Source organism: Anopheles marshallii, chromosome 2, assembly GCF_943734725.1.
Source record: "Anopheles marshallii chromosome 2, idAnoMarsDA_429_01, whole genome shotgun sequence".
Taxonomy (NCBI): domain Eukaryota; kingdom Metazoa; phylum Arthropoda; class Insecta; order Diptera; family Culicidae; genus Anopheles; species Anopheles marshallii.
The window spans coordinates 37987165-38004623 of NC_071326.1; the positions used below are offsets into that span (position 1 = coordinate 37987165).

Consider the following 17459-nt stretch of genomic DNA (forward strand, 5'->3'; position numbering starts at 1 on the left):
TTTATTTATCTACAATGGTCTTTATAGCTGCATTCACGTTTGACCTTCGACTATGGTTATCTTTATCATGTTCGCATAGCCGCATAGCGCATACATACCCAAAAAGTTTCGTCGCCTTTCCTAGTCAAATAAATAAATCAATAACGGATCAATTGAACCAGATTTTTTTTAATTAAAGGCAACAAACTGCTTATTATTAAAAACATTGTCCTCGAATTTAGAATTCTTTAACGGTGCTCAATGAAGGTATTGGGTCAATGCTTTCGCGCGCGATTGAAGCACATTCGTGAAACTTTTTTGTGTATGTGTTCAAGTGAAGATTGTGTAGCAAGCTTTAAAAAATGCGTTGCACTTGTATTATTATGCGCGTTATCAATACTGAACGTAAACATATTGCATACAAAACAAATTAAAATAAAAAAAATCCACGAGGTACGGCTAGTAACAAGATAAGCAAAAGTATTAATATCAAAAGAAAAGGTGAGTTTATTGCAATTTTATACAAAGACCAAAAATTACATAACATTTAATTATTATTGCACATCTACTAAAATATGAATTTCAAAACTGCAATAATTACAAGGTTTCGTCCTGCGCCCAACTGTCAACAAAAAATGACAGCTCATCGAAAGGGAATGTCCCATTGTGCAACCTCTTTTCCACCCAGTTTGACAAAAACAATCGCCTTGAAATTGTCTTATCCATCCGCTTCGAAACAGGAAAAATGGCAGCATCCGGAAAATTTACTGCACTGGTAAGTACTTTCCCTCCCTCCTAATCTACGGCGGTAAACAATTTTCATTGGCAATGAGTTCCTACTCTCATCCAATGTGCAGCATGCTCTTACTCGCTGGACCGGAGTGTAGGTTATGTGATGGCCAGTCGGGCATACACAATATGTGGGTTATGTAATTTTAACTCCGGCAAAAACATTTGCAGGTCCGCCAACTGAGCACCAGCTCCGCCGCCGCTCAGCTGGTCAAACCACCGGTGCAGGTATTTGGCCTGGAGGGGCGCTATGCCTGTGCCCTTTATTCGGCTGCCTCGAAGACGAAGGCGCTCGATGCAGTCGAGAAGGACCTGAAGGGACTGCAGAACCAGATGCGCACGGATCCGAAGGTGCGTGATCTGCTGCGTGATCCAACCACGAAACGTAACGTGAAGGCCGCCGCTCTGAAGGATGTTGCCGCGAAAGTTAAGTTCAACGCTGCCACCGGTAATCTGTTAACTGTGCTGGCAGAAAACGGACGCCTCGGTCGTCTGGACGGTATCATCAATGCATTCAGGTTGATCATGGCCGCTGAGCGGGGCGAGGTGGTGTGTGAAGTGAAGACGGCCAAACCACTGGACGATGGCCAGCGCAAACAGCTGGAAAATGCTCTTAAGGTGCGATGATGGATAATGGTGAACGATGGGAAGTGTTCTATTAATTAAATTTGCTTACTATTTTAGGCATTCCTGAAGCCGAACCAAACGATCCAGCTAACGGCTCAGGTTGATCCGGCGCTGATTGGCGGTATGGTTGTTTCGATCGGTGATAAATATGTAGATATGAGCGTTGCCAGCAAAATCAAGAAGTACACCGACATCATTACGTCGCCCGTTTAAAAGCGAAACCTGAAATGGAACATGCTGTCCAGCAGTGTGGATTACGGGAGACACTGGGCGGTTACGTCCTAGCGTGCGGCTAGTGTGTTGCAATGTATGCTAATCTGAGACCATCATTGCGAATATGCTAGCCATATAGAAACATAAACTTCAGTACAGCCGAAAAATAAAAATAATTGCTCCTTAAAGGATTCAATAGTTGCAGAGCCTTTTTATGTGCACATTCGAATAACACTAGCACGAAACAAAAGGCTTACAGAGGCACATATAGTTAAAATATAGCATGACATTTGAACAGTCTATTTTATGAGCATGTTCTGGTTAGTGCAGAATACACCTGTTTAAATTGGCAAACAATTTAAAAACTGATGTATATACAAGTCACACGATTTATCGAGTACTACAACCACGTGCTGACAGCAAATAACGGCATTGTTCCACTTTAAATAGTTTCATCCAAATCTCCTCCGACCATATCAACGTTATATAAAAAGTTAATGTGGTTGATCTTCCGATATCATAATTAGTATGATATGACCACCCAACAGAACTTCATAAGTCTCATCATTGTACAAATACCAGGGCTAGTATTTTTTGTTGTAATCAGTAAGACGTTTCTTTGTTGTTGGTTTCCATCATAGACAGATATATTTAGCACGTAATGAGCGAAATCACTAAGGAAAGAACCATTCCACAAGTGCAAAGAATACTACAATTATTTGCTTGTTTTGTTGTTCGATTCTATTCTAATGGTGATAATAAAAGGATGCAACGTTCAGTCATCGTTAACATAGACGAGTTGGTAAAAAAGTTTCACATATGTGCAATAATTAATTACCCCGGTTTGGTCTAAATGAAATTTTAGTTACGCTAAGAAAAGTTCCTTGCGCGTTTAGGCCTGCTAGGATGAAGTGATCACACAACTGAAATATGCGTTTCACAGTTACGGTTAAGTGAAAGTAGCATCCATTAAAAAAACAGCTTGAAACACCTCTACTGACTCAACTGTAGGTGCAGATGGACAGCTTCAACATAGAGAATAGAAAATGGAACGTCATCGCTTATACTGACCATGAAGTGTTCAGATTGTTTATGTCTGCTTAAAATACTGAGCATAAATAATGTTAGTCTAATAGGTTATGGAATTTCAATTAGAAGATTTGTCTGTCCACTCCCACTCCTTCTGTTCCTCGCTAATTACTAAGACGACAGCGTAAAGATTGATGTTTTCCATCGACAATCAGGATTTATACCTTGCTGTTTTTTTTTAAGAATTGTAACACCTCGCTCCTTTTTTCTTCCCACGATCTGTAACTCATGGCGATCTAAGAGGCCTTATCCTCTTCATCTTCCACGTCGTCGACCTCTTCTTCGTCACCCTCCTCGCCAAATTCTTCACCCCCTTCGCCGTCTTCGTCATCTTCCGGTTCAACTTCGATATCTGGTACGAGATAGTATTGCAATGGGTTCGGCCACAGATCGTCTTTGATCAGTTCGGCAATGTCGTCGTTGATGGGATCATTGTTATCCGTAAACCAATCGAAAAAGGTCCGATTCTCCAGACCACGCTTCCGACGATGACTATCCATCTTCTTTGGCAGCATTTTAGTAAGATCGTGTTCCGGTTTCCATTTGATCGTGGTGCTTGTCGAGGAAGGACTTTCTGCAAAATTAAAAACCGGAAAAGACACTCGTTTCAAATAATGCTGTACCTTTTGATTGCAACAGCCTATAGAATCGTACCTCCATTTGAGCCTAACTTAAATTCCTTCGTCAGGACAGTGTTATCAAAGAATGGATTTTCTTCGAAGTGGAAAAGAATTCGATATCCACTTTTGATGTCCTCGAACTCTTCAACTTCAAGTTTCTCCAGATATTGCAAACAATCCTCTTCTTCTTGCTCTAAGATGCACGAAATTTGAGGGTGATTCATGATTGCAACGATCCAAAAATTCGACACACGCTTAATATAGTCGTTTCGTCTCTGATAGTGCGGCTTTCGCAGCTCGTTATATTTTTGCTCTACTTTAAGAATCTCCTCACTTGCCTGCTCGTTTAACGCATCAATGGAGTTTTGGCAGCCGTCCACCAATTCCAGTGCCTCCGACTCATCGACCAAAGCTTCGGCCGATTTCTTGACCTTCTTTGCCGTCGATGCCATTGGGAAACAATAAACCGGGAGTCTATTTTACTGTTAAGATCCTTTTTCCACCCTCTACCCTACCAGCATAACAAACAGCGCCAAGCAATTTGCCGCGCGCTCACACAAACATAACACACACACAAACACAACAAGTGCAATCGCCGGCGTTTCAACAAAGTACAAAGTACGCTGAATAATTGGTGTGGTGGATTGTGCTAAAGTACGATTTCCTTTGCTGCAACTCAACTCCAATTCTTCAGTTTTTTTGTTAACTGAGATAAAATTTGATGCCGGATAAAATTTGTTGCTTATGCTTTACAACAATTATGCTTTTTCACGATGTGACGTCTTGTGAGCGAGTTTGGCATAATGCGAAAAACCGGTACATTTTATGCTGTACGTTTACAAGCTGCATTCGATTACTGCAAACGCCCGTACTAATACCGCGGGTGTTGTACTTCTAGCAATTGAATTTGTACGACCAACATTGGGTTGGGTTTTTACACTAGAGCTCGTTTTTCGTGCGTTTAATTGTCTACAACGAGAACAATTGGCAAAACTTTGCACCATTGAGCTTTACAACATTTTTAATTTTGTAAAGAAAATTACGATAATTTACATTGACAGTTTGTACCGTTTTGTACTAAAACGTACGCACACACACGAACGCAAGTATGCGAGCATGTGTCAATCAAAGCGTGTATGTGTATGTGTGCGCGCAAAGGTTTTCGATTTGTAAGCTGCATTCTGGAGTTCGCGAATTCGGGAAAGAAACGCGTGAAATTGTCCGAACATAATGTCCACCGGTGATCAACAAACGTCCACTGCCACTACAGGGCAACCGCATCTACAGCAACAGGACCTTTCGAAGTTGGTAAGTGTTGACCGTGAAGTCTTTTTTCCGACCAGGGAATAGGCTCGGCTTGACCGACTGCCTCGCCTCGAAAGATGCCAACAAGACGGTTTCACCTTACGACCATTTGGCTGAATAGTAATGAAAAAAAAGTTTACTAACTAGTTCCAAAAGTATGTTGGCCAACCAATACGACCGACCCTCAAATTGTGGGTTCGATATTATGTGAAAAAAGTGTTTGCTCGTGCTGATGCAATGGGTTCTTTGATGGTTTATTTCGAGGTTATGTTTCATCGGTCCGGTGTTCGGAACGGTTGACAGGATTAGATCTGTACAGAAACATACCCATTAGCAGTCACGATTAGTTCTAATGAATTTTTGAAGATTTCAAATACTGGTTTATATCATTAACATGACATTTAATGTTTTTGTATCACTTTTGGGGGATCGGGCTATACTTTTAGGATATTACGAAGCTGACACCGCTCTCGCCGGAAGTTATTTCGCGACAGGCTACAATTAACATTGGCACCATCGGTCATGTAGCACACGGAAAATCGACAGTCGTGAAAGCCATCTCGGGTGTGCAGACTGTTCGTTTTAAGAACGAATTGGAGCGCAACATTACAATTAAACTCGGTAAGTACAGGAGCAACTTGTAATATGTTAGATGTCACTACTGCCCAAGTATGTTGGTCATGTCACTTATTTCATGTGTTCTTTCTGACGATGATTGACCATTATTTTTAACGCCTAACCGCTCTGCTTCAAGGTATAAGATCAGATTAACCGTTGATCAGTTTTTGTGTTTGTTCGAAAGCATTCATCGTCGTGGGTTTGATTGCTTCGCTGGATATAATGATTTGTGCATACATGTGTTCCTAATGAGGTCTTTATTTTCTGTTTGCTTTCTGTCTTGCTTTCATCAGTACTCTTTCTTTGTACTTTTAAGTGTAATCCATTACAAATCCTGTTTGAGTGTGCTTATGCCTGGATTAAAAACCATATCACTGTCTATCAATGCTGCAGTTACTCAATTTGGCGGCACTTACGACCAAGGTTTTCATTCATGGGGGATACCCATTGCAAACATCATCTGGAAAACAAATTGTCCACTTTTGATTATCTGTCGTATAATAAGGATTCGTGTAAATGCCGTATGCGTGTTGTGCCCCGAGGTGAGATGAGAGAAAGCAAGAGAAAATACAGACAGTAATAACACCATTTCTAGTTGAGCAGTACTTCTTGCTTAAGTATGTGACTTAAATTAAAATGTCTGTTAATTAGAATCGAACTCTAGGTATATGAAGCCCCCCCGTTGCTTTCTTTTATCATTTGAAATAAATATTTTATCTATAATTTTCCGTATTCTCTCTCTCTCTCTTTCTCTTCATCTCGCCACGCGGCACAAAAATGCACAAACCTGCATCTTCGCGCACTGTTTCTTCGGCGGTTGACGTCGTGTACCAGAATCTCTATCGATGAGTTTAATCGATACCTTAACCAATGATCCAAAAGAAATGGAAAGTTATTTAGAAAAGATACATAAGCAGTATAAATCACCGTACAGCCACAGTAGTACAAATGATGATGAATTGATGATACAAATGAATTGCATTACACCTAACGTAAGCCGGAAACGAAAACTCTCGGCTGTCGCGAACGGATCGGAGGAAGGTCCAACGTGTTCTGGTGAATCGCAACGCATGAAACAGGCAAAAATTTTAGATTTTTTTCAAATGTCGCCTCCCGAAAACTCATCCCCAGCGCGCATTACCAGAAATCGCAATCGTAGAAAATCTTGCCCAGTGGTGCATCACACACCTTCCTTAACCTGGACTACTAACGGTAGGACAAACCGTGCTTCAGATCATTTGATTCACATAAAAAAAGAGCCCCTGGTAGATTGTGGGGAAAACATGGGCTGTAGCGCGAGTACTGAAGAATTATTTACCATAAACAAGCATGTTGATTCCATTCCCGCTATTACAACGATAAAAGAGGAACCATCGTCCAACAGATCCACCACGCCACCATCGAACGGTAGTATTAATGACAAATTGATCACAGTAAAGGTGGAGATCGATCCATCGATTAGAGATAATGACAAGGAACAGTGTATAGAAAGATACACGACACCGACGACGAGCAGTGGCACTAGGAGAGAATCCCACAAACCGAAATTTTCGCAATCGCTACCGAATTCGACGTCGAATGATGAACAGAAAACCTCACCCGCCGCAAAACCCGCGAAAAGCAACAAACCCGCGACACCGCACAATAAATCTCTTTACGGCGTGAGCGGTGGAAGTAAACACACAAAACAAACAACAATTTCTACCACACTAGAAACGCAAGAGTACACTGTGGAAGCAATCCTAGATATCCAGCGAATGGGAGAAATACCTGTATTCTTGGTAAAATGGCTTGGATATCATAGCGAACAAAACACTTGGGAACCGCTCCGCAACGTGACTACCTGCTCATTGTTGGATCGCTTTCTGACCGATCATCTTTCGATTTGGCAATATTGGGTAAATATCATTCAGAATAAAATTAAAAAGAGTGCAGAATATTTGACCATGCTAGAGAAACATGCGAAGAGTGAGAAATCGTTTCACGACATAGTGCAAGAGCATAGGCAATTCGACTGGAATGAACTACGAGCCGATCTGATCCTAATGGCCAAAATGAAGAATAATAGCACCCGTGTCCGCAGTAAGGTTATCTGGGAGCGTATCGTTAAGAATATGTGCCGTGAAGTATCATTCATTAAGCGACGCGATCAGCTAAACCAGTTGCGCCAGTTCGAGCAGCAAATCAACGAGCACGAACCTACACTTCGTATAGTGGTGGAAAACGAGCAAGATCTGGATGCACCGCCCAATAACTTCACCTACCTTCGGGCGAACATACCTGCCGAAGGGATCTCCATACCGAACGATCCCCCAGTGGGTTGCGAATGTAGTCCATGCAATGGGCGTAGCACCTGCTGCGGCAAACTGTCCGAGGGTCGGTTTGCTTACAGCGTCAGGAAGCGGCTGCTCCTAAGACCCGGTGCTCCTATCTACGAGTGCAACAAAAAGTGTAAATGTGGCCCGGACTGCCTGAACCGGGTGGTACAAAACGGGGGCAAATGTAAGCTGACACTGTTCAAAACGTCCAACGGGCGGGGTTGGGGCGTTCGGACGAATGCCGTTATAGTCGATGGGCAACACATTTCGGAATACTGCGGCGAGGTAATATCGTATGATGAGGCGGAAAAACGGGGCCGAGAGTACGATGCCGTCGGTCGAACATACCTGTTTGATTTAGACTTTAACGGTACGGACAATCCTTACACGCTGGACGCCGCCCGGTACGGTAATGTGACGCGCTTCTTCAACCATTCGTGCGATCCCAACTGTGGTATATGGTCAGTGTGGATCGATTGTCTAGATCCCTACCTGCCGCGGTTGGCATTTTTCGCCCTACGACGCATTGAAATCGGTGAAGAGCTTACGTTCGACTATCACGCCCAGGTCTCTACGAGCAATGTGTCGCTAAGCGCAAAGAAGGGAGCGGATAACTTAGATGATAACGGGGGGGTCGATGATGCCACAGAAAACACTACCGTCAACGATAGTGTTCGTAACAATGCCAAAGGCGTTACCGAGTGCCGGTGTGGAAGTGCAAATTGTCGGAAGTTCATTTTCTAAACTGTTTGGAAGTATTGCCTGCAACATTGTATATGCATTAAGTATGGTCATTAATTAGAATTGAATAAATGGAAATAATACTCTTTTAATAAATCGCCAGTTCTGTTTTCGTTCTTCTTAAATGCCTTTTTAACCGAAGTTCGAGTCGATGTGCTTTCGTAGTCAATATGCTGAGATCATGGCGTGTTTTTGATTGGTACATTTCCAACTATATTATTTAATCTTATTTCTAACACCGTCTACCTGCATTTTATTAACTAAAATCACTAATTTTGTAAACAAAATCTTGCTTCTTTCGTTCTCATCTATCCTAACTGCTGGTTTTGGGGAGTTCTTGTAGTGTTTCTTGTATTTGTAAACTATCGCTTTATTATGTTTACATATCTGAAAAAAATGCAAAGAAAATGTGCAAATTCTGGGTTCATTTTAGATTCAGTCGATCCTGCATAAGTTTTAGCAGCCATGTTGAGTTATCCATCAGGAAATCTTTTATCGTCGAATTCATGGTTAATGGTTACACTTGGTTTAGCGTTATTGACATTACAATCACATTGTAGTTGGGTTAGAAAAGTATTATTGATTGTGCTTGTTTTTCTTTTATTACATCCAACAGGTTATGCTAACGCGAAGATCTACAAGTGTGACAATCCAAAATGTCTACGACCAACGTGCTTCACGTCCGGGGGTTCAAGCAAGGATGATAGCTTCCCATGCTACCGGCCGGCCTGTACCGGTCGCTTCCAATTGGTGCGCCATGTCAGCTTCGTCGATTGCCCTGGTCACGACATTCTTATGGCAACCATGTTGAACGGTGCCGCTGTCATGGACGCTGCCCTGTTGCTAATTGCGGGCAACGAATCCTGCCCGCAGCCGCAAACGTCCGAGCATTTGGCCGCGATTGAGATCATGAAGCTGAAGCACATCATCATCTTGCAGAACAAGATCGATCTGGTGAAGGATACGCAGGCAAAGGAGCAGTACGATCAGATCGTAAAGTTCGTGCAGGGTACGGTGGCGGAAGGCGCCCCGATCATTCCGATTTCCGCTCAGCTCAAGTATAACATTGAGGTGCTGTGCGAGTACATCACGAAGAAGATTCCCATTCCGCCGCGTAACTTCATCGATGCGCCGCGACTGATCGTGATCCGTTCATTCGACGTGAACAAACCCGGCTGCGAGGTGAACGATCTGAAGGGTGGCGTTGCCGGTGGTTCGATCCTGCGCGGAGTGCTTAAGGTCGGCCAAGAGATTGAGGTTCGTCCGGGACTGGTGAGCAAAGACGCGGAGGGTCGGTTGACGTGTAAGCCAATCTTCTCGAAGATCGTATCGCTGTACACGGAGCAAAACGAGCTGCAGTTCGCAGTGCCCGGTGGGCTGATCGGTGTCGGAACCAAGATTGAACCAACGCTTTGCCGCGCTGATCGTTTGGTGGGTCAGGTGCTGGGTGCGGTCGGTGCACTGCCCAACATCTTCATCGAGCTGGAAGTGTCGTACTATCTGCTGAAACGCTTGCTCGGTGTACGTACCGAGGGCGATAAGAAGGGTGCCAAAGTGCAGAAGCTCGTTCGGCACGAAATGTTACTGGTTAATATTGGTTCGCTCAGTACGGGCGGCCGTGTTGTGGCCACACGTGCCGATTTGGCCAAGATTGCTCTGACGAATCCTGTCTGCACAGAGAAGAACGAAAAGATTGCGCTCAGCCGACGTGTCGAGAATCATTGGCGGTAAGTTTACAGTGGACAGTCTACGGCCACTATGTAATTTTGGACAGCAGAGTTTAAACAATTTTTTTCTTCTTTCATTAGTTTAATTGGATGGGGACAGATTCGCGGCGGTACCGTCATCGAGCCACTGAAGGAAAATTAATTTAAACCGTTCTGCATACATTACATTTCAAATCGTAATCCAATATCACCAGCAGAAACTCGCAGTAACCACAAAGCAACACACAGAACTTTTGGGAGACAGATAGGATAGTGTTACTTTTTTGTATTAGACGAAGTCAGCCGCTCTCGATTCTACCGACAAAACCTGGAAGAACCATGGACTGTTTACCCATTTCCACCAACTGTAGCACCAACGGCAATGATCGACCAACATCAGCAACGCTTCTTATGGTGAATGCAGTAAAGGTCAGCAGCTGTGAATCGCTTCAATGTCGATTATTCAAACAATTCAAACGATTCTTAACTACTAGTGCGAGGAGATTATCAAGTGGTCTACCAAACGCAGCAGGATTATGCTGTCTGGATCGGTTGGGAATGACACAGTTGGAGGTAAATGCAATGAAAAGAACCGTTAAAAAATACACATACTCTCAGAAAATCAAATCAAGGTTTTTAGCCAATTTTGGCCTCATGCATTTGAAAGAAGTTCGAATATTACATCAACATACGGTACATACGGTAAGTAACACAGTTATATAGAAGAACGTTTTGCATTTATTTCATTAGATTTTTTTTTTCAATCCATTTTGCTAATAGCAAAATTGAACAACAGGATACAAACCTATGCGAATACTTTATCAAGCTTCTTCTGAATGCGAAACTAAGCCAGTATGTTTAACTTTTCGTAGTATTTTTCATTGCAAATTTTATACCAAAAGGGTGTAGAGCGCGTTTAACGCACTAAAATAAATCCGCTACGCCTAACTGTACTTATAACCTAACTGAGTTTTAAAAGACCACTTCATTCCTTCAGTACCTTTTTTGAAAATTGCAACGCCAGACTTGCTACAATAAGGAAACAACTAAAATGTGTTGTAGGAAATGTGATTTAAATGACACTTCGTTACGTTCTTACGAACACTTTGTGTTTTGTGCTTGCCTTAAACCATAGTCTAACCAACAAGGATGAGATTCACACTTATATACTTTAAGCTGCATGAAGCATAAATGATGCCGCATACGGACACATACCGATAAAGGAGGATTAATGTGTTTGTTGAACAATTTGTCCGTCTATCACGTACCGTAGCACTCCTACCTTTCGAACGTTCGTTCCGTTACGTTAGCGTGTACTTGGTGAGGAGGTTCCTAAACATTCTAACATCTGCAAATCGACGGTCGTTGGCGCCGGTTGTTGCAGAGAATCGATTTATTCGATCCACGAATAAGATTTAAATATATCAAAAAACACTAATGTGAATTGCATTTAATACCGCAGTAATGCTATACCATCTTTTCCCTGGACATGTTTGGTAAAATGTATTTACAAAGGAAGCCTTCGCCGTGTACTCAAAATGAAGCGTAGCGAGTGAGAAGGCGGCTGAGGTTTTGGAGGGTAGAGAGCGGTCATGTTGTGAGTAACAGCACTCGACCCTGTTGATCAGTCAATAGGACAACGGTATTACATTTGTCCTTTCGAATGGGAGGTAAGCTTTACAGTCTACCGCCTAATACCGTGCACACTTGCGACCACTGGGTGGTTATAGGAATAAAAGACTGGGTATCAAACATTCACAAGGACACAGCACAACAACAACAAAACACGGCAATGTACAGTACGAGAAAGCGTTGTAGCATTTCAATGGTCGTCCTTGCAGTAGCAAAATTTACGCATCTCCGGGTCTCGCTCGTAGATGCAGTTTGCCTGCGTGCCGTACTTGTTGATGCGCGAAATATCGCCCAACTTCACCCGGAAACGATTGTTCACCCGGTCGTGCAGCACGCTTGCTTCGTAGATCGCTTTACTCGGATTGGTAACGAGCTTCACCTGGTACATGTCGTGCGGCACGCGTATCGCGTCGGACGAAAAATCGCCCAGAAAACCGTCCGTGTCGCGATTCTGCTTGAAGCGTACCAATCCTTCGTGTGGTTGCAAACGCGCCGCCCAACGGATTTCGTCCAACGTGAGCAATGCACAGATCCCTCGATGTCGCTCGGTGTGGTGATTGATCGTATCGACGATCGTTTTTGCCGACCGGAACACTTCCTCTGATGAGGTCGTATCGTTAATCGGTTGCCAATTTAAACAGGCACACCAATGTGGCTCGATATAGGCATCCGCGCACGACCGATTCTGAGGTATAACATCGAACAGTGAGATGGCACGTGATACGGCAGGCTTCTGTTTGGCCTTGAGCGTTTGAAGTGCTACGTGATTGGATGGAAACATCGAAACGAGCGTAAATTTGAATGCAAAGATACAACATTATACCAAGTTTAGCAGTTACTTACTTAAGATATCTTGTAGTGTTTCGTGCACATCAAATGGTGTTACGAGTCGATCGAGGTTCTGGCGAAAGTTGTCGTACTGCTCTTTGTAATGCACTTTGAACCAGTCGGGAAAGGTGAAACTAAAGAACGGCAATCGTTCCTCTTGCTTACCCTGCAATGTGTTGCGCACCTCGGCAAAACGGTTCCCGTGATCAGACATCAGCACCAAAATCGTATTATTCAAAATGCCGGATTTCTTCAGCTCCACTAACCAGTTGGTAAGATCGGTATCCGCTACACCGACCAAATTGATCGAATCATGCGATAGCTCGCCATGAAAGCTGAACACGAAGCGGGGCGTGTTGGGCCGATAGTTCGTCATGAAATCGCGCGTATAGTCCAACATCACCTTGTGGCGCGGTTTCGCCCCAACGCACAAACGCTTGTAGTAACTTAGGTACGCCTCTATCGCTAGATAGTAGGTACGCATGTAGTGATCTGTCGGCTGCTCGTCGAACCCGTTCAACCGATAGGAAAATGTGCCGATATTCGGTACGTCTTCATTGAACGCGGTCACGTACCCATATTTCTCGTACTCCTTCCAGATTAGCGGATAGACGTTCACGTATTCGGTATTCTTCATACGCCGCCGTGTGTCTGGCAGTTCCAGCTCAGTAAACCCGGTCAGCAGCGGGATCAATGCCTGGGGTGTCCCATCGCCAACGATGTTGTATCCCTTCAGTACGTCCGCCCCAAGATAACTGGTGAGATATTTGAACGCCTTTGGTAGCTTGCGCTGAAATGCGTTGCGGCTGAGCGAATCGAACCCGAGCATCAGCACGTTCAGGGCGGATTCCTTGTTCCAGCTAGACCTTGCTCGTAACTGATCATCATGCCGGATACCTACTAGCAAGCCCTGCCACCGTTCTGTTCGACTGTCCGTCCAACACTTGGCACGCACAAAGTCACTGCCCTGCAGTGTGTAGCTGCCCGATGTGCTGATCGTATCTCCAAAGGACACTTTAGAGTCACTTTGCCGATGGATGTCTGCATAGTCGCAAGTAATCTTACCCTTTGCCTTGATAACTTCAGGTTTTATATTACAAACAGCTTTCTAAACAACGAGAGAAAAAGATAAAGGTACAATGCAAAGGAAAGGATTTCAAAACTCAATTTCGAACACGAACCTCGCATTCCACCCAGTCCTGGAGTTCGCTTCCACATTCGATGGGTGGTTCTTCTTTGAGAAAGCTCAACATTTCCGGCGAGTCCACTGGTAAACTTGGCATCTTGCACGCACCCTGGTTGGCAAGCGATTTAATTGATTCTTCAATTAAGACACTGCAATAATAAAAAAGCAAATAATTGTAAAACTTCTTTTGAACACTTGGTTGTCCATTGTCGTCAACTTAGGATACTTACAGTTTTTCCCTGTTATCTCCAAAGTCCTCGCCATTGAAGTAGTGATCGAGAAGCAAATATACTACACCGATCGATAGCAGAAAGAGCAGATTTCTTCGTGTAAACTTGCGACACTGGTACATAATGCAGCGTAAGACGGAGTTCGTCCGTTTTGTGCGCTCGATTCTGTAAATCCACTGGTGAACTTCGTTCAACGAAGTATTCTTTCCAAACGCGTTTCATACACTCGTTGACCATTCAGCATATTTGTAGAAAATTTAGATACCAACCATGTTGCTAGCTAAATTCGTATAGAATTTTTCAGCTTCTCGCTATTGCAATGGTTGTTTGTTGCATTCGGCCAATTGTTACTCACTTCCACAGAAACGTAAATTAAATCAAATTGATGAACAGTTTCAGAGTTAACCGTGCAAACCCCGTGATAAGGTTCATAACTGGGATGAAATGCCAAACATCGTCGTTTGTTTTCGGCAAACTCAGTTCGACCAAACGGCTTTATGGCCGTCTTAACGTAACAAAAAAAAAACATAAATAATGTTAAACACGAAACCGATATCTACTCAGCCCGGATTCCATTCACCCTGGGCAAATGTTGAGAAGATGCGTTATCAAATATTATCGCACGCCAAGACCAACTATTAAAATACATGTTTGCTTTCGGACGAAGCTTTATCGGTTGGTGTGGTTACTTGGTACAGTATTAATATGGATCTTTAACCGAAAAAGAGCACCGCTCGTAGTTTGTGACTTCTTTTTAGTTGAAATTAAGTACGATAAAGTCATGAATCATACTAAACTAGAACGAAAGCGGAGTAACTAAAGATTACTGTTTCCATATAAATATGAGTCACATAAATAATAAAAATTTGGTTGTTGTGCAAGCAAACAGTCAAGGGAACTCCATATCACCGTAAATAAAAGTTTAGTTCTTGCTGAGCAAACATGGTAGCCTCAAACATCCTGCAATTGTAAGACGAATTCTGAATCCGAAATTATGATCACGCTGTCTGAACGATCGCTCTCAATAACAATATCTTGCGCATTGCTCCCTTGCGTGTCACGTTTCATACATCTACAAGAATGTTAGTTCTGCTCTACAGCTTCCACCCTAGCAAATATTGTATTTTCTCCTCGCTTGTAAACTGTGGGCCTTATCTGAGAGTTGTGTTACGCATTACTAAATTAACGATGGGCGGCACAATCCAGTCAAGGCTAAAAAACCCGCAACACCGGATTTGCTGTTGTGTAGTCGTGCTTTACCGACGATCATTACGGTAACAATTCTTTAAACTGAGAATATCTGCCTATAAGTCTTGGACAGCAACATATGCCAATAATTCCGTACGAATTCACACTAAACCAAGGCGCATAATTGTCTCTCTGTTTTTGGAGTGCAGTCATAAACGAACTGAAACCACATACCACATACCACACAACTGCTGTTCACAGTATAATGCTTCCGGTGAATACTTACTCGCGACCCGTCCCGTTCTTTTTAGTGTATCTGGTTTTCCACACGATAGTCTACGGAACGTACTGAGAAATGATAGCATTACTAGTTGGCATACAAAATGATTCGCCGAATGGGGTTGTTCATGGTCGATCCCATCGCCTAGATCAGTGCTCGGCACTCACGAGCAGCATGCGGTTCTTTTTAGTTATTCGTCGAAAATTATCCATCCCATGACGAGCTTGTTCAAGGTAAACTGAATTTGTACCGTGTTGTTGCTTCATGAGAATCTTTCATCATAGCTTTTCAAACCATTTCGTTCGCTCGTAATTTAAACACATAATTTAAATTTAACATTTCACATAATTTAATCTTTCAAAACCAAACGATGTGCATTTTTATGCAATTTGGATTTGCTTCGAAAAGTTTGCCGACCACTGCGCTAGCGCAACAGCCAATGCGGCGTTGGCATGAAATTGCTCCCAAACACGTGCTATACACGATCAGATGCGATCGCTTCTTTGCAGCGTACGTCATAGCGGTACGTCTCTCCACTCGACACGGCCCCCTCTTTCACGCATTCGTCGAACATTTCATTCGTTTGATTGTTTTGTAGCTGCCATTCAATTTTGATTGCGATCGGGCAATCACCTTGTCATGATAGAACCTACTGATGATATCTGCTTCTGGTGTTGTATTTTTATGTTGGCATTCATTCGGTTAGATGGCGGCATGGTTTTAGCCGCTAATGTGATATGGTAAGGTACAATTGGATCGAACGAAATTATTTGCGGTAACCTAGCAGCTAGAACTTAAATGGTAACAGCAAAACAATAGTGTAAAACAAAATAAAAGCAACCATAAATTATGCACACAATACAATTACCACATGCGGGTTTGATATGGTCCGGATAAAACATGAACTGCGTGTTGTAGGTATGGAAACAATCTATTAGCTGCTGGTTGGTTTTTGAAGAACAAGCTTCGAAGTAATAATGTGCAAACGTTGCCGGTTGCCAACGAAAGAAAAAAAAAGTCAACAACCAACGAACAAACTCTCAACTTCCAAGTCCAATAGCGGCTCTCTTCGGTTTACACCGCCAAAAGGGTGCCAATTTGTTGCTTCCGAATATCCGATATCATATACCAGCTGATGGGTATTTACCGGGTTTGTTTGCTATTCCAATTCGCTCTATGGCACATTGCCAAATCGGACATACACGTACAAATAAACACTCAAGCCCACTAATTCGTATAACGGGTTGCGAAACCGGTATGCAAAACACTTTAACAATTCTATACTATCCACAGCTTATAATAACGATGGAAGAGGTCCCTCCGAGAAACAACACAACACTGACACATGGAAACGAGTCTGCAAAACCGCCCGTGGAGCCTTTTTTACCACACTGTTTTGCACTTATTTTATCCCCTTTTAATGAGCCAACGTTGAGTGCAACCGATATGAGAATCCTTTGAGCCGGTGCTGACGACAATACCTCTGCTGGCTGCTTGGACTAACTTGTGTATTCTTTGGCGAACGGTTTCGTAAGGACAGTGGTGGTTGTGAAAATCGATATCCTTCCCACCGACGAACGACAGTGGCAGTGTAGTAGTGCTGTCACGGTTGCTTTGGTCAGGGATGTTGTTATGTTCCTAGTAACCAGTACAGAAGCAACATTACATAAGGATGTCGGTTGCAGGGAGGGCCCGCAAACAGGTGCCTCCTAGATGGGTATAGGATGCTTCAAGTAATATACTATATTCGTTGTAACAGATAATTTACAATCTTCCGATGGGCAGTTTTAAAATGGCCTTCTGCCATCCTACGAACTATGTATTGCATTGTTTTGAGACGTTACAATGTAGAAACAATATACTTTTTCATCAAAGGAATGTTTTGCATTGCAAGCACATTATTTTTTCTTGTTTACAGTCTGCAGCAGTTTTTTGTTTACTCAAATGTAACACGCACAATTGTTCCTCCCCTGTTTCTTTCCTTCGCACACCTTTTGGTCTTCCTTTGAGATTATACTTTTCACGATACACTCCCCCTAATCGATTGATGGATGTTGGTTTTCCCGGTTTCCAAAAATCATTCGCAATCTTTCCGCACTGTTCACACTCA

General features: G+C 43.0%; 4 protein-coding genes across 4 annotated transcripts; 2 read left to right on the top strand and 2 right to left on the bottom strand.

Moving 5' to 3' along the window:
* The first annotated feature begins 724 nt into the window (after positions 1–724).
* LOC128710245 (ATP synthase subunit O, mitochondrial) lies at positions 725–1608 on the top strand. Its single transcript, XM_053805291.1, has 3 exons — positions 725–754; positions 940–1386; positions 1453–1608. Exons 1-3 carry the CDS (start codon positions 725–727, stop codon positions 1606–1608), a joined length of 633 nt encoding a protein of 210 aa, XP_053661266.1.
* A 1325-nt stretch (positions 1609–2933) lies between these two features.
* LOC128710243 (protein SET) lies at positions 2934–3769 on the bottom strand. The gene is made up of 2 exons (XM_053805290.1): positions 3352–3769; positions 2934–3271 (listed from the first exon to the last, which is right to left on the bottom strand). Exons 1-2 carry the CDS (start codon positions 3767–3769, stop codon positions 2934–2936), a joined length of 756 nt encoding a protein of 251 aa, XP_053661265.1.
* A 778-nt stretch (positions 3770–4547) lies between these two features.
* LOC128710241 (eukaryotic translation initiation factor 2 subunit 3-like) lies at positions 4548–10168 on the top strand. The gene is made up of 4 exons (XM_053805288.1): positions 4548–4625; positions 5069–5243; positions 8916–10026; positions 10108–10168. The coding sequence occupies exons 1-4, from the start codon at positions 4548–4550 to the stop codon at positions 10166–10168; spliced, it is 1425 nt and encodes a 474-aa protein (XP_053661263.1).
* A 1659-nt stretch (positions 10169–11827) lies between these two features.
* On the bottom strand, positions 11828–14003 carry LOC128719893 (uncharacterized). The gene is made up of 4 exons (XM_053813533.1): positions 13882–14003; positions 13647–13800; positions 12481–13573; positions 11828–12396 (listed from the first exon to the last, which is right to left on the bottom strand). Exons 1-4 carry the CDS (start codon positions 14001–14003, stop codon positions 11828–11830), a joined length of 1938 nt encoding a protein of 645 aa, XP_053669508.1.
* Positions 14004–17459: the final 3456 nt, after the last annotated feature.

Bases quoted from the DNA above. Each gene is read 5' to 3' on its own strand.
- LOC128710245 (XM_053805291.1), top strand. From the start codon at position 725: ATGGCAGCATCCGGAAAATTTACTGCACTG. The intron at 755-939 runs GTAAGTACTTTC...AAACATTTGCAG, and splicing joins CCGGAAAATTTACTGCACTG to GTCCGCCAACTGAGCACCAG. The intron at 1,387-1,452 runs GTGCGATGATGG...TTACTATTTTAG, and splicing joins AGCTGGAAAATGCTCTTAAG to GCATTCCTGAAGCCGAACCA.
- LOC128710243 (XM_053805290.1), bottom strand. From the start codon at position 3,769: ATGGCATCGACGGCAAAGAAGGTCAAGAAATCGGCCGAAGCTTTGGTC. The intron at 3,272-3,351 runs GTACGATTCTAT...TTAATTTTGCAG, and splicing joins TAAGTTAGGCTCAAATGGAG to AAAGTCCTTCCTCGACAAGC.
- LOC128710241 (XM_053805288.1), top strand. From the start codon at position 4,548: ATGTCCACCGGTGATCAACAAACGTCCACTGCCACTACAGGGCAACCG. The intron at 4,626-5,068 runs GTAAGTGTTGAC...CTATACTTTTAG, and splicing joins AACAGGACCTTTCGAAGTTG to GATATTACGAAGCTGACACC. The intron at 10,027-10,107 runs GTAAGTTTACAG...TTCTTTCATTAG, and splicing joins CGTGTCGAGAATCATTGGCG to TTTAATTGGATGGGGACAGA.
- LOC128719893 (XM_053813533.1), bottom strand. From the start codon at position 14,003: ATGTACCAGTGTCGCAAGTTTACACGAAGAAATCTGCTCTTTCTGCTA. The intron at 13,574-13,646 runs GTTCGTGTTCGA...CTCGTTGTTTAG, and splicing joins AGGACTGGGTGGAATGCGAG to AAAGCTGTTTGTAATATAAA. The intron at 12,397-12,480 runs GTAAGTAACTGC...CCAATCACGTAG, and splicing joins AACACTACAAGATATCTTAA to CACTTCAAACGCTCAAGGCC.